Raw genomic sequence first — 16,520 nt, 5'->3', positions numbered from 1 at the left:
CTGCCAAGAGTTTGTCATCAGAACTGATCAAAAGAGCCTATGTAATTTGACTGAGCAGAGAATTCACACTCCTTGGCAGCAGAAAGCTTTAACAAAACTGATGGGCCTCAGTTACAAGATTGTCTATAAGAAAGGATTAGAGAATACTAATGCAGATGCTCTGTCCAGACGGCCACACAATGGTGATCAGCTGATGGCTATATCTTGTGCACAACCTGAGTGGTTAACAGAGATCCTCAACAGCTATACACAAGACCCTATTGCTCAAAACCTGCTACAACAGTTGGCTGTCCAACCTGCTTCTAAACCACATTATCAGTTAGTGCAAGGGCTCATCAAATACAAAGGAACAATTTGGATAGGCAATAACCCTACTCTGCACTCCAAAATTTGTCAAGCTTTCCATGACAGCCCTGTTGGTGGTCATTCAGGTTCCCCAGTAACATATAAAAGGATTCATGCCTTGTTCAAGTGGGTGGGTATGAAAAACTTTGTGAAACAGTATGTTCAATCATGCCTTGTTTGCCAGCAGGCTAAACCAGAAAGGGTAGCTTACCCAGGTTTGCTCTCTCCTCTGCCAGTGCCAACTAGAGCTTGGGATACAGTAACCATGGATTTCATTTCCGGTTCGCCTCATTCTGACCAGTTTGACTGCATCATGGTTGTGATTGATAAGTTCACGAAGTATGGCCATTTTATACCAGTGAAACACCCTTACAATGCACAGAAAATTGCAGAACTGTTCTTGGATAACATCTACAAACTACACGGTATGCCCCGGCTGATTTTTTCAGACAGGGATCCGGTTTTCACTAGTTAGTTCTGGCAGTTGTTGGTCAAAAGAACTGGTACTACACTTAATATGAGCTCAGCTTACCATCCTGAAACAGACGGGCAAACGGAGCGTGTTAACCAACAAGTGGAGTGTTTCCTCCATTGCTTTATCAGCGCACATCCAAGGAAATGGGCACGTTGGATTGCCCTTTGTGAATTCTGGTACAATACAAACTGGCATTCGGCTCTGAACAAGTCCCCGTTTGAGGTGTTGTATGGTCACAATCCTCGTTACTTTGGCATCTCAGTTTCAGATACAGTAGCCCCAGTTGATCTTCATCAATGGCTGGAAGCTAGAGCAGTGGTTCAACAGTCTGTTCATCAGCACTTGCTTCGCACCCAGCAGCGGATGAAAGCGCAAGCTGATAAGAAGAGGACTGAGCGTGCCTTTACTGTTGGAGATCTAGTCTTTCTCAAACTGCAACCTTATGTACAAGCGACAGTGGCCCATTGTGCTAATCACAAGTTGGCTTTCAAATTCTTTGGTCCATTTGAGGTGCTGGAGAAGATTGGTGAAGTCGCTTACAAGCTACAATTACCCGAAGCTAGCAAGATACACCCTGTCTTCCATGTGTCCCAACTGAAGAAATTCATTCCTCCAAATCACCAGGTATCTAGCTCACTTCCTGCTAATCACAAGGCTACTTGGGAGGACAAGGACTCACTCCAGCAGATGTTTCCGCGGGCACCGGCTTGGGGGCAAGCCGCTTCTCAAGAAGGGGGGAATGTCAACAGCTCCAGCACTGCGACTGGTGTCAAGGGTGATCAAGTCAAGGCACAAAGGATTACAACTCCAGCTCGTGGGCCGGAGGCCCGGCCCACTCGTCACCGTAACCTTCCCCAGTGGCTTGCAGGCCCAGACTGGACCCGTTAACGGGGTGTAACGATAGCCTTCTTATTGGCGTGTGTGTGTGTGACTGAGACTCGGGATTGAACTGGTGGCTTCGGCCAGACTACTGTATCTCGCTGTGAGGGAGGATGGGAGGAATATTCATGGCTATGGCCGAATCCCGGTGAAATCCGGCCGGCGCTTACACGGAGTGGTCTGCCATTGAGGCCACGATCATCCGATGGTTCTACCAGACCGTCCTGGCTGCCTTCCTCATCTGCTGCCCCATGCCATGCTCTGCGGGCATCCGAAGTAACAATAACACCAGCGGCACTAATTGCACTCGATCGTGTTGTACATGTAAACTAAGTACGTACGTTTGGTTTCCGGGCGTACTACGGTTCTTACGGCGGGCCTCCGGCGCCGCAGGGCGGACGGCCGGTCCACGCGGGGTGCCCTTGGTGCGGCCCTGCCGCTCCTCAGCCGCCAACGCCGGTGGTGGCAACCGCGCAAGACCGAACCGCTGCCGCGGATCAGCAGGGGCGCGGACGCCGTCTGTTATCTGCCGAGTGAAAAGCTACCAGCCTTGGCGCTGAGGAACTGAAGAAATAAGCTCGCCGTCAACTGTTATCTAACATTGACGCTATGTCTAATATGTTTGCCGTTTTGGGCATTATCATCTTATTTTCTTTGCAATAAAGTTGCATGTGACTCTCAGCAAGAAGATAGTCCATGGCTCCATGCCTGCTGGAAGTATTTACAGCATGTATGAGGTTATAGGTGACATAAATACGGATCTAATATATATAAATATGAGGCCTGGAATAATATAGTAGACACAATGTATCATGTATTCAATTCTTGTCTTATATTTATCTCTTTCTATCTTACAGTAATACCTCCATCCCAAAATAAATGTGTGACTCAATTTAACAGTAACATTGCACTAAAGTTAGTACAAAATTGAGTAACTTATTTTGGAAGGGAGGGAGTATCTACTAATTGGATAGACCAATGATGGTTCCACATTAATCCTGAAAAAACAAGCAAAAGTATCGAATCGATCTAGACTAGGGAGTGCATGCGCTCTGGTTTTGTCTAAGGCCTCCCATTTTTTGGAAATTGACCGCCTCCCCCACCCCCACCCCACTCAGGTGCGATGCATGCCACATCATCATACAATTATGGATGGGATAATGTCCACCTCAACATTCAATCATGCATGGGAAAAATATCACAAAAAAGTTATTGGGGAGGGGGGGGGGGGGGGGTGGCGAGCGACAATGGCATAGACGACGCTAGAGGTTCCGGCGGCCTCAGAGGCCATTCCTTCGGTACCCCGTGTAGTTTTGATTTATTTTTTATTTCGTTCGGTTAGGTTGAAACTTTTTAAAAATCATCCTTTTCATTTGTAATATATCAAAACACATATTTGCAACTTATATTGTCAAAATATTTCATTATATATGAGAGAAGTATGAAATGGAATGGACAAAATATCTAGACTTTAATGATGCTCAAAAAACTCCATCGAGAAAGAAAAGAACCGAGGATCAATACTGTATATACAATACCCGAAGGGAAATATACCAGCAGGAAAGGTTAAAAACAAAATAAAAACAAATTTTATCAGTGCTTCACTTTATTCCTTGGGCCCATTTCGGGTTTTCGAGGTTTGTGTTCTTGGGTGCGTGTCCACCACCCGAATGATTGCCCTCGAAAAAAAAACACCCGAATGATCTTGCGGACGAGGTCGTTCCCGGCGAGCTAGCTGCGTCACCGCGTGTGCATGTCCCACACCAACCGCCGACTAAATGATGGCTCACTGACTGTACTACGTGAGTACTAGTACGAACTGTTCCCAATCCCTTATTAATCAACAGCCGGAAGTAGTCGTACTAGTACAAGTGGGGGTAATCTGCCGCGTAGTTGCTAGGTATCTATGAGGAATCTTAATTTGTTATACGGTGCTAGTTGCTTTAGAGACCAAGTCTGTCTATACAAACTACGGAATAATGCAAATTAGTGAACCTATGGCACACTAGAATGTTAATTACTGAACACTGTACTTGAACCCAACTTAAATTATACATCCTCCGTTCATATTAGCTCAAGGGAGTATAGTATAAGTTGGGTTTAAGTATAAGTTTTACTAAATTAGTGACAATTAATATGAAAATGGAGAGAGATTATTTTGAGCCTAGCTAGGCACTTGATCTACGTCCCTCTCGCCTTCCCGGGCAGGGCCGACATCCGCCGTTAGTGGCAGAGCGCCTGCTCCCCGGGCATGGTGGTGTTGAGTACCCCTCTATCCAGATTTATAAGTCACACACGGGCTTTTCGGTCGTCAATTTGAATAGCAAAACATGTGTTATATGGTACCAAAAATATATCATTGACGTTAGTTCTTTTCCAGTTGGTAAACAGGGAAATTGGACCTTTTCCAAATACCATAACAACTACGAAAGATACATATTCTGGCTTCCTCCTCGAGTTTCTGTCGGGCATCAATGCTGCTCTTCAAGTGGCCTAATTAGGCTTGTGTTCCCCGTGAACACTCTGATGGACAATACACTTCACATGGTGGAGAGTCAATTGCAAAAAACTACCACATTTGTGGCTTGGTTTGCGGAAAACCACCAAGTCGGTAATCCGTTGCAAAAAAACACCGTGATTTCACTAAACTCTTTGCAAAAAGCACCGATTGAGTGATTTGGCCCGTTTGATCACTTTCTGACAAGTGGGACCAGAATGTAAGGAAGTGTGTTAGTAAAAATATTACATACACACCCCTAGGTCTAAAAATAACAAGCAATCAGCCCCAACTCCCAATCCCCTGCCCCCCATCTGATCAGGAGGAGGCAACCGCCACGTGCCCTCGCAGCCGCCGTCGGCTCCCGTCGCCGCGCTGTAAGCCCACCCGCCGCCATCCCTCCATGGCGCGGACGCTTTGAGCCGCCATGCCCTGCTCCTACCCGAGGACATCTTGAGCCGCCGTGCGCAGATCAGATGAGGGCCTCGTCCGCTCGCTCGAATCCGTCGTCGTTGAGCTCGGTTGCAGTCGGATCCGTCGATATGAGGTGCTGCAGCCACGGCCGCATCCGCGCTGGCGTCGGTGCCCTTCACCTGGAGGAAGTTGAGGTAGGGCGCCCTCAACTTCCGCGCTAGCGTCGGCGCCCTCTGGTTTGAGCTCGTCCTCCTTCGTGGAGAAGGGCGACGCCGCGACGGAAACATCTTGTCGAGCAGGTGGACTCAGCTCGTCCCCTCCTCCCCCTCCACCCCTGCCCTTGACCACATCTTGTCGAGCAGGTGAACTGCTGCCCCTCCGCCTTGGTTTCCGCCATGTGCTCGACGTCGACGACCCGGCCGCCACCGTCGCTGCAGCACCGGTAGGCCAACGCCTCGGAAATGCACGCACTGCAGCCGCCTCCTCGTCATCCGCCGCGGCCGTAGCCGTCTCCGACGCCTACGACGGCGTCATCGTGCGTACCGGACGGCAGGGCCAGTGCACAGCGGTTGTCCACACCGGGGATCTGATTGCGTTTTTTTGTAAATATCTAGGGGTGTGTGTGCTAATTTTTTGCCAGTTAAGCTCCTTACAATCCGGCCCCACTTGATCAAACGGGCAAATCACTCAGTCAGTGCTTTTTGCAAAGAGTTTAGTGAAATCACGGTGTTTTTTGCAACGGATTACTGACTTGGTGGTTTTCCGCAAACCAAGCCACAAATGTGGTAGTTTTTTGCAATTGACTCCATGGTGGAGGACTGGGGGTAGTCTGGTGTCTTCGCGAATGCTCCAACGGTGGTGATGACAATGTCGGTGAGGAGATTCAAGACAAGAAGGATGCATACGAAAACCACCAAGGAGTTTTTTGCAACGGATTACCGACTTGGTGGTTTTCCGCAAACCAAGCCACAAATGTGGTAGTTTTTTGCAATTGACTCCATGGTGGAGGACTGGGGGTAGTCTGGTGTCTTCGCGAATGCTCCAACGGTGGTGATGACAATGTCGGTGAGGAGATTCAAGACAAGAAGGATGCATACGAAAGATGAAGCTTGCGCACTAAGGACAGCGGTGCTCAGGCTGTTGGAAATATGCCCTAGAGGCAATAATAAATGGTTATTATTATATTTCTTTGTTCATGATAATCGTCTATTGTTCATGCTATAATTGTATTGTCCGGAAATCGTAATACATGTGTGAATGCCTAGACCACAATGTGTCCCTAGTAAGCCTCTAGTTGACTAGCTCGTTGATCAACAGATAGTCATGGTTTCCTGACTATGGACATTGGATGTCATTGATAACGGGATCACATCATTGGGAGAATGATGTGATGGACAAGACCCAATCTTAAGCATAGCATAAAAGATCGTGTAGTTTTGTTTGCTAGAGCTTTTCCAATGTCAAGTATCTTTTCCTTAGACTATGAGATCGTGCAACTCCCGGATACCGTAGGAGTGCTTTGGGTGTGCCAAACGTCACAACGTAACTGGGTGACTATAAAGGTGCACTACGGGTATCTCCGAAAGTGTCTGTTGGGTTGGCACGGATCGAGACTGGGATTTGTCACTCCGTGTGACGGAGAGGTATCTCTGGGCCCACTCGGTAATGCATCATCATAATGAGCTCAATGTGACTAAGGCGTTAGTCACGGGATCATGCATTGCGGTATGAGTAAAGAGACTTGCCGGTAACGAGATTGAACAAGGTATTGGGATACCGACGATCGAATCTCGGGCAAGTAACATACCGATTAACAAAGGGAATTGCATACGGGATTGATTGAATCCTCGACACCGTGGTTCATCCGATGAGATCATCGTGGAACATGTGGGAACCAACATGGGTATCCAGATCCCGCTGTTGGTTATTGACCGGAGAGGCGTCTCGGTCATGTCTGCATGTCTCCCGAACCCGTAGGGTCTACACACTTAAGGTTCGGTGACGCTAGGGTTGTAGAGATATGTGTATGCGGAAACCCGAAAGTTTTTCGGAGTCCCAGATGAGATCCCGGACGTCACGAGAGGTTCCAAAATGGTCCGGAGGTGAAGAATTATATATAGGAAGTCAAGTTTCGGCCACCGGGAAAGTTTCGGGGGTTACCGGTATTGTACCGGGACCACCGGAAGGGTCCCGGGGGTCCACCGGGTGGGGCCACCTATCCCGGAGGGCCCCGTGGGAAGGGAACCAGCCCCTAGTGGGCTGGGCGCCCCCATGGGCCTCCCCCCCATGCGCCTAGGGTTGCAAACCCTAGGGTGGGGGGCTTCCCACTTGCCTTGGGGGGCAGGGCACCCCCTTGGCCGCCGCCCCCCCCACCCTAGATGGGGTTTGGCCGGCGCCCCCCCCTCCCAGGGGGCCTATATAGAGGGGGGGGAGGGAGGGCAGCAACATCTAAGCCTTGGGCGCCTCCCTCCTCCCCTGCTACACCTCTCTCTCTCTCTCGTAGAAGCTCGGCGAAGCCCTGCCAGCATCCCGCTACATCCACCACCACGCCGTCGTGCTGCTGGATCTCCATCAACCTCTCCTTCCCCCTTGCTGGATCAAGAAGGAGGAGACGTCGCTGCACCGTACGTGTGTTGAACGCGGAGGTGCCGTCCGTTCGGCACTCGGTCATCGGTGATTTGAATCACGGCGAGTACGACTCCGTCAACCTCGTTCATTGGAACGCTTCCGCTCGCGATCTACAAGGGTATGTAGATGCACCCCTTTCCCCTCGTTGTTAGTATACTCCATAGATGGATCTTGGTGAGCGTAGGAAAATTTTAAAATTCTGCTACGATTCCCAACAGTGGCATCATGAGCCAGGCCTATGCGTAGTTACTATGCACGAGTAGAACACAAAGTAGTTGTGGGCGTTGATGTTGCCAATTCTTCTTGCCGCTACTAGTCTTATCTTGTTTCGGCGGTATTGTGGGATGAAGCGGGCCGGACCTACCTTACAAGTACGCTTACGTGAGATAGGTTCCACCGACTGACAGGCACTAGTTGCATAAGGTGGCTAGCGGGTGTCTGTCTCTCCTACTTTAGTCGGAACGGATTCGATGAAAAGGGTCCTTATGAAGGGTAAATAGAAATTGGCAAACCACGTTGTGGTCATACGTAGGTAAGAAACGTTCTTGCTAGAAACCTACAAGCCACGTAAAAACTTGCAACAACAATTAGAGGACGTCTAACTTGTTTTTGCAGCATGTGCTATGTGATGTGATATGGCCAGAAGATGTGATGAATGATATATGTGATGTATGAGATTGATCATATTCTTGTAATAGGAATCACGACTTGCATGTCGATGAGTATGACAACTGGCAGGAGCCATAGGAGTTGTCTTTATTATTTTGTATGACCTGCGTGTCATTGAATAACGCCATGTAAATTACTTTACTTTGTTGCTAAACGCGTTAGCCATAGAAGTAGAAGTAATCGTTGGCGTGACGACTTCATGAAGACACAATGATGGAGATCATGATGATGGAGATCATGGTGTCATGCCGGTGACGAAGATGATCATGGTGCCCCGAAGATGGAGATCAAAGGAGCATAATGATATTGGCCATATCATGTCACTATTTGATTCCATGTGATGTTTATCATATTTTTGCATCTTATTTGCTTAGAACGACGGTAGTAAGTAAGATGATCCCTTATGATAATTTCAAGAAAAGTGTTCCCCCTAACTGTGCACCGTTGCGAAGGTTCGTTGTTTCGAAGCACCACATGATGATCGGGTGTGATAGATTCTAACGTTCGAATACAACGGGTGTTGACGAGCCTAGCATGTACAGACATGGCCTCGGAACACACGCAATACACTTAGGTTGACTTGACGAGCCTAGCATGTACAGACATGGCCTCGGAACACGGAGGACCGAAAGGTCGAGCATGAGTCGTATAGAAGATACGATCAACATGGAGATGTTCACCGATCTTGACTAGTCCGTCTCACGTGATGATCGGACACGGCCTAGTTAACTCGGATCATGTTTCACTTAGATGACTAGAGGAATGTCTATCTGAGTGGGAGTTCATTAAATAATTTGATTAGATGAACTTAATTATCATGAACTTAGTCTAAAATCTTTACACTATGTCTTGTAGATCAAATGGCCAACATTGTCCTCAATTTCAACGCGTTCCTAGAGAAAACCAAGCTGAAAGATGATGGCAGCAACTATACGGACTGGGTCCGGAACCTGAGGATCATCCTCATAGTAGCCAAGAAATATTATGTCTTAGAAGCACCGCTAGGTGATGCACCAATCCCACAGAACCAAGACGTTATGAACGCTTGGCAGCAGCGTGCTGATGATTACTCCCTCGTTCAGTGCGGCATGCTTTACAGCCTAGAACCGGGTCTCCAAAAGCGTTTTGAGAAACATGGAGCATATGAGTTGTTCGAGGAGCTGAAATTAGTCTTCCAAGCTCATGCCCGGGTCGAGAGATATGAAGTCTCCGACAAGTTCTTCAGCTGTAAAATGGAGGAAAATAGTTCTGTAAGTGAGCACATACTCAGAATGTCTGGGTTGCACAACCGCTTGACTCAGCTGGGAGTTAATCTCCCGGATGACGCGGTCATTGACAGAATCCTTCAGTCGCTTCCACCAAGCTTCAAGAGCTTTGTGATGAACTACAATATGCAGGGGATGGAAAAGACCATTCCTGAGGTATATTCGATGCTGAAATCAGCGGAGGTGGAAATCAGAAAAGAACATCAAGTGTTGATGGTGAATAAAACCACTAAGTTCAAGAAGGGCAAGAAGAACTTCAAGAAGGACGGCAAGGGAGTTGCCGCGCCCGGTAAACCAGTTACCGGGAAGAAGTCAAAGAATGGACCCAAGCCTGAAAGTGAGTGCTTTTATTGCAAGGGAAGTGGTCACTGGAAGCGGAACTGCCCCAAATACTTAGCGGACAAGAAGAAGGTCGGCAACACCAAAGGTATATGTGATATACATGTAATTGATGTGTACCTTACCAGTACTCGTAGTAGCTCCTGGGTATTTGATACCGGTGCGGTTGCTCATATTTGTAACTCAAAACAGGAACTACGGAATAAACGGAGACTGGCAAAGGACGAGGTGACGATGTGCGTCGGGAATGGTTCCAAGGTCGATGTGATCGCCGTCGGCACGCTACCTCTGCATCTACCTACGGGATTAGTTTTAAACCTCAATAATTGTTATTTAGTGCCAGCTTTGAGCATGAACATTGTATCTGGATCTCGTTTAATTCGACATGGCTACTCATTTAAATCCGAGAATAATGGTTGTTCTATTTATTTGAGAGATATGTTTTATGGTCATGCCCCGCTGGTCAATGGTTTATTTTTGATGAATCTCAAACGTGATGTTACACATGTTCATAGTGTGAATACCAAAAGATGTAAAGTTGATAACGATAGTCCCACATACTTGTGGCACTGCCGCCTTGGTCACATTGGTGTCAAGCGCATGAAGAAGCTCCATGCAGATGGACTTTTGGAGTCTCTTGATTACGAATCATTTGACACGTGCGAACCATGCCTCATGGGTAAGATGACCAAGACTCCGTTCTCCGGAACAATGGAGCGAGCGACCAACTTATTGGAAATCATACATACCGATGTGTGCGGTCCAATGAGTGTTGAGGCTCGCGGAGGATATCATTATGTTCTCACTCTCACTGATGACTTAAGTAGATATGGGTATGTCTACCTAATGAAACACAAGTCTGAAACCTTTGAAAAGTTCAAGGAATTTCAGAGTGAGGTTGAGAATCAACGTGACAGGAAAATAAAATTCTTACGATCAGATCGTGATGGAGAATATTTAACTCACGAATTTGGTACACACTTAAGGAAATGTGGAATAGTTTCACAACTCACGCCGCCTGGAACACCTCAGAGAAATGGTGTGTCCGAACGTCGTAATCGCACTCTATTGGACATGGTGCGATCTATGATGTCTCTTACCGATTTACCGCTCTCATTTTGGGGCTATGCTTTAGAGACTGCCGCATTCACTTTAAATAGGGCTCCGTCTAAATCCGTTGAGACGACACCGTATGAATTATGGTTTGGGAAGAAACCTAAGCTGTCGTTTCTAAAAGTTTGGGGATGCGATGCTTATGTCAAGAAACTTCAACCTGAAAAGCTCGAACCCAAATCGGAGAAATGCGTCTTCATAGGATACCCTAAGGAAACCATTGGGTATACCTTCTACCTCAGATCCGAAGGCAAGATCTTCGTTGCCAAGAACGGGTCCTTTCTGGAGAAGGAGTTTCTCTCGAAAGAATTGAGTGGGAGGAAAGTGGAACTTGATGGGGTGATAGTCACCCCTTCCGTACCGGAAAGTAGTGCAGCGCGGGAAGATGTTCCTGTGGTGCCTACACCGACTGGGGAAGAAGTTAATGATGATGATCATGAAGCTTCGGATCAAGTTGCCACTGAACTTCGTAGGTCCACAAGGACACGTTCCGCACCAGAGTGGTACGGCAACCCTGTCCTGGAAATCATGTTGTTAGACAACGGTGAACCTTCGAACTATGAAGAAGCGATGGCGGGCCCGGATTCCGACAAATGGCTAGAAGCCATGAAATCCGAGATAGGATCCATGTATGAAAACGAAGTATGGACTTTGACTGACTTGCCTGATGATCGGCGAGCCATAGAAAATAAATGGATCTTTAAGAAGAAGACGGACGCGGATGGTAATGTGACCATCTACAAAGCTCGACTTGTCGCTAAGGGTTATCGACAAGTTCAAGGGGTTGACTACGATGAGACTTTCTCACCCGTAGCGAAGCTGAAGTCCGTCCGAATCATGTTAGCAATTGCCGCATACTATGATTATGAGATATGGCAGATGGACGTCAAAACGGCATTCCTTAACGGCTTCCTTAAGGAAGAGTTGTATATGATGCAGCCGGAAGGTTTTGTCGATCCTAAGAATGCTAACAAAGTATGCAAGCTCCAGCGCTCAATCTATGGGCTGGTGCAAGCATCTCGGAGTTGGAACATTCGCTTTGATGAGATGATCAAAGCGTTTGGGTTTACACAGACTTATGGAGAAGCCTGTGTTTACAAGAAAGTGAGTGGGAGCTCTGTAGCATTTCTCATATTATATGTGGATGACATACTATTGATGGGAAATGATATAGAATTCTTGGAAAGTATAAAGGCCTATTTGAATAAGTGTTTTTCAATGCAGGACCTTGGAGAAGCTGCTTATATATTAGGCATCAAAATCTATAGAGATAGATCAAGACGCCTCATTGGTCTTTCACAGAGTACATACCTTGACAAGATATTGAAGAAGTTTAATATGGATCAGTCCAAGAAGGGGTTCTTGCCTGTATTGCAAGGTGTGCAATTGAGCACTGCTCAATGCCCGACCACGGCAAAAGATAGAGAAGAGATGAGTGTCATCCCCTATGCCTCGAACATAGGGTCTATTATGTATGCCATGCTGTGTACCAGACCTGATGTAAACCTTGCCGTAAGTTTGGTAGGAAGGTACCAAAGTAATCCCGGCATGGAACACTGGACAGCGGTCAAGAATATCCTGAAGTACCTGAAGAGGACTAAGGACATGTTTCTCGTTTATGGAGGTGACGAAGAGCTCGTCGTAAAGGGTTACGTCGACGCTAGCTTCGACACAGATCTGGATGACTCGAAGTCACAAACCGGATACGTGTATATTTTGAATGGAGGAGCAGTAAGCTGGTGCAGTTGCAAGCAAAGCGTCGTGGCGGGATCTACATGTGAAGCGGAGTACATGGCAGCCTCGGAGGCAGCACAGGAAGCAGTCTGGATGAAGGAGTTCATTACCGACCTAGGGGTGATTCCCAATGCGTCGGGCCCAATGACTCTCTTCTGTGACAACACTGGAGCTATTGCCCTTGCGAAGGAGCCCAGGTTTCACAGGAAGACCAGGCATATCAAGCGTCACTTCAACTCCATTCGTGAAAGTGTTCAAAATGGAGACATAGATATTTGTAAAGTACATACGGACCTGAATGTAGCAGATCCGTTGACTAAACCTCTCCCTAGGGCAAAACATGATCAACACCAGGACGCAATGGGTGTTCGATTCATCACAATGTAACTAGATTATTGACTCTAGTGCAAGTGGGAGACTGTTGGAAATATGCCCTAGAGGCAATAATAAATGGTTATTATTATATTTCTTTGTTCATGATAATCGTCTATTGTTCATGCTATAATTGTATTGTCCGGAAATCGTAATACATGTGTGAATGCATAGACCACAATGTGTCCCTAGTAAGCCTCTAGTTGACTAGCTCGTTGATCAACAGATAGTCATGGTTTCCTGACTATGGACATTGGATGTCATTGATAACGGGATCACATCATTGGGAGAATGATGTGATGGACAAGACCCAATCTTAAGCATAGCATAAAAGATCGTGTAGTTTTGTTTGCTAGAGCTTTTCCAATGTCAAGTATCTTTTCCTTAGACTATGAGATCGTGCAACTCCCGGATACCGTAGGAGTGCTTTGGGTGTGCCAAACGTCACAACGTAACTGGGTGACTATAAAGGTGCACTACGGGTATCTCCGAAAGTGTCTGTTGGGTTGGCACGGATCGAGACTGGGATTTGTCACTCCGTGTGACGGAGAGGTATCTCTGGGCCCACTCGGTAATGCATCATCATAATGAGCTCAATGTGACTAAGGCGTTAGTCACGGGATCATGCATTGCGGTATGAGTAAAGAGACTTGCCGGTAACGAGATTGAACAAGGTATTGGGATACCGACGATCGAATCTCGGGCAAGTAACATACCAATTAACAAAGGGAATTGCATACGGGATTGATTGAATCCTCGACACCGTGGTTCATCCGATGAGATCATCGTGGAACATGTGGGAACCAACATGGGTATCCAGATCCCGCTGTTGGTTATTGACCGGAGAGGCGTCTCGGTCATGTCTGCATGTCTCCCGAACCCGTAGGGTCTACACACTTAAGGTTCGGTGACGCTAGGGTTGTAGAGATATGTGTATGCGGAAACCCGAAAGTTGTTCGGAGTCCCAGATGAGATCCCGAATGTCACGAGAGGTTCCGAAATGGTCCGGAGGTGAAGAATTATATATAGGAAGTCAAGTTTCGGCCACCGGGAAAGTTTCGGGGGTTACCGGTATTGTACCGGGACCACCGGAAGGGTCCCGGGGGTCCACCGGGTGGGGCCACCTATCCCGGAGGGCCCCGTGGGAAGGGAACCAGCCCCTAGTGGGCTGGGCGCCCCCATGGGCCTCCCCCCCATGCGCCTAGGGTTGCAAACCCTAGGGTGGGGGGCTTCCCACTTGCCTTGGGGGGCAGGGCACCCCCTTGGCCGCCGCCCCCCCCCCCCACCCTAGATGGGGTTTGGCCGGCGCCCCCCCCCCCCTCCCAGGGGGCCTATATAGAGGGGGGGGGGGAGGGAGGGCAGCAACATCTAAGCCTTGGGCGCCTCCCTCCTCCCCTGCTACACCTCTCTCTCTCGTAGAAGCTCGGCGAAGCCCTGCCAGCATCCCGCTACATCCACCACCACGCCGTCGTGCTGCTGGATCTCCATCAACCTCTCCTTCCCCCTTGCTGGATCAAGAAGGAGGAGACGTCGCTGCACCGTACGTGTGTTGAACGCGGAGGTGCCGTCCGTTCGGCACTCGGTCATCGGTGATTTGAATCATGGCGAGTACGACTCCGTCAACCTCGTTCATTGGAACGCTTCCGCTCGCGATCTACAAGGGTATGCAGATGCACTCCTTTCCCCTCGTTGCTAGTATACTCCATAGATGGATCTTGGTGAGCGTAGAAATTTTTTAAAATTCTGCTACGATTCCCAACACAGGCATCGTGTGGGGGAGGGACATAGGATATAGAGGAGCTCTATTTGTGGGTTGGAGAAGCTCTGAGTAGCCCATGCATGCGCCAGGATTAGGGCATGGTTGAGGAAAACACAAGAAGGGGACATCCGCTAGGGAAAAAACCTAGTCCGAGGAGAAGATGGAGGAAGGAGGCAAAAAAAAAACTACTCCTTGTGTTTCAGAATATAAGGTCAACCATTTCAAAATGTTTGATCAAGATTGTAGAGTAAAATACAACATCTATACCTAATACATAAATTTTAAAACTACTTTTCATGATAGATAAAACACTCCGTTCACAATGTAGACACGTTTGAGTTTATTTATTCGCTCATTTCAGTCCATATTTGATCCATACTAATTAAAATATTCAATTTTGTTTCTCGAACGGCATCACAATTTCTTGGGGTAAACCAACAAACAAAACCTTCGATACAAAGGCTTTATTCGCCGTTTAGTTAATTCTCACTGGTTCTCCGTCGGATGAGGCTTAAGCGTGCCATGGACATTGGCTCATGGCTGCGTATCACCACCAGCGCCTCCTCGAGGTTGGCCACCACCTTCGACATGTCCGGCCGGCCCATCCGCGACAGGCAGATGCAGCGCTTCGCCGTGTCCGCCACGATCTCCAGCGCCTCCGTCTGCGGCAGCGTCGGGTCCAGCGACGGGCGACGGTCCAGCACATCCTTCAGCGCTAGCTTACCGTTCCGTATGGAGTCCAGCTGCAGGGTGGCCGGATCCTCGCCCATCAGCGCCTCTAGCATCACCACCCCGAAGCTGTACACGTCGCTGGTCGTGCTCACGCGCTTCGTGCGGCTGTACTCCGGGTCGATGTACCCGTGCGTGCCGACGACCTCCTCGACGAGCTGGCCGCCGCGCTCCTCGCCTGCCGCTTGGTACACCGCCGCGCCGAAGCCGGACAGGCGCGGCGTCCAGTTCGCGTCCAGGAGGATGTTGGACGAGCTGACGTTGCGGTGGATGACCACCGGCTGCGCGCCGCAGTGCAGGTACTGGATGGCCCGGGACGCGCCCAGCAGCGCCGCGACGCGAGTCCTCCAGGGCGCCGCCGTCACCGGCGACGAGCGAACACGCTGCAGGTGGTCTCTGAGCGTAACGTTGCTGATATGCTCGTAGACGAACATGCGGTCATCCTCCTCCTCGCACCAGCCGACGAGGCGCACGATGTGGTCGTGGCGGAGGCGGAAGGTGATCACGAGCTCCGGCACGAACGTCTCATGCGGCCTGTGCTTGTCCAGCACCTTAACGGCCACCTCCGGGCCGTCGTGGAGACGGCCCTTGTACACCGCCCCCGAGCAACCTTGGCCGAGCTTCTCGGCAAAGTTGCTGGTCGCCGTTACAATCTCCGCCCACGTGAACATGTAAGGGTAATCAGGAAACACCGTCAGAGTCTGCAGGGAGGCAGAGGTGGAGCCCGGCGGCGGCACAGTGATCGTGGTCGGCACCCCGTTGTGTTGGGGACTGATTCGAGCGAGGTGGCTGGTGATGGCGGCATAGTTGACCATGGGGAAGAGGCTGAGAAGGAAGTAGATCCTGTCATTGACTTCCCTGAAGCTATCGGCGTGGTGGCGGGCACCGAAGAACTGGTTGGCGGCGCTTCGGTTCTGGCAGGCAAGGACGAGCTCGTGCGCCTTGCCCAGCGCCGTGCGCAGCTCCTTGAGTGGCCGCTCCACCACCGGGTCCGCCTGCGGCAGGCGAGACAGCACGTCGCCGATGATGGAGAGGCGGAGCGCGAGGTGCTCGCACTCCTGCTTGTTCTGGCGCGCCGTCGCCACCGCGCGAATGATCCTGGAGACGAGGCCGGTCGCCTGCTCGATGAGCTGTGCGACCGCGGCCACATTCGCCACGACCGCCAACGCCATGATCGATGACTCACTGCAGGTGCACTACGACGACTACGAGTACGTTCCCCTAGTAGCCAGTAGTACTATGCTAGTGCGAGTACAAGGAAGAGGATTGGAGGTAGCCTTTTTATCAGCGTGCGCACGAGCT

General features: G+C 49.3%; 1 protein-coding gene across 1 annotated transcript; it reads right to left on the bottom strand.

Moving 5' to 3' along the window:
* Nucleotides 1-14,968: 14,968 nt before the first annotated feature.
* Nucleotides 14,969-16,444, bottom strand: LOC123076748 (probable serine/threonine-protein kinase PBL22). Its single transcript, XM_044498863.1, has one exon. The coding sequence runs from the start codon at nt 16,388-16,390 to the stop codon at nt 14,969-14,971; it is 1,422 nt and encodes a 473-aa protein (XP_044354798.1). The 5' UTR covers nt 16,391-16,444.
* Nucleotides 16,445-16,520: the final 76 nt, after the last annotated feature.

The sequence above is a fragment of the Triticum aestivum genome, chromosome 3D (assembly GCF_018294505.1).
Source record: "Triticum aestivum cultivar Chinese Spring chromosome 3D, IWGSC CS RefSeq v2.1, whole genome shotgun sequence".
In the NCBI taxonomy this organism is placed as follows: Eukaryota; Viridiplantae; Streptophyta; class Magnoliopsida; order Poales; family Poaceae; genus Triticum; species Triticum aestivum.
This window is presented reverse-complemented; position numbering and strand designations above follow the sequence as displayed.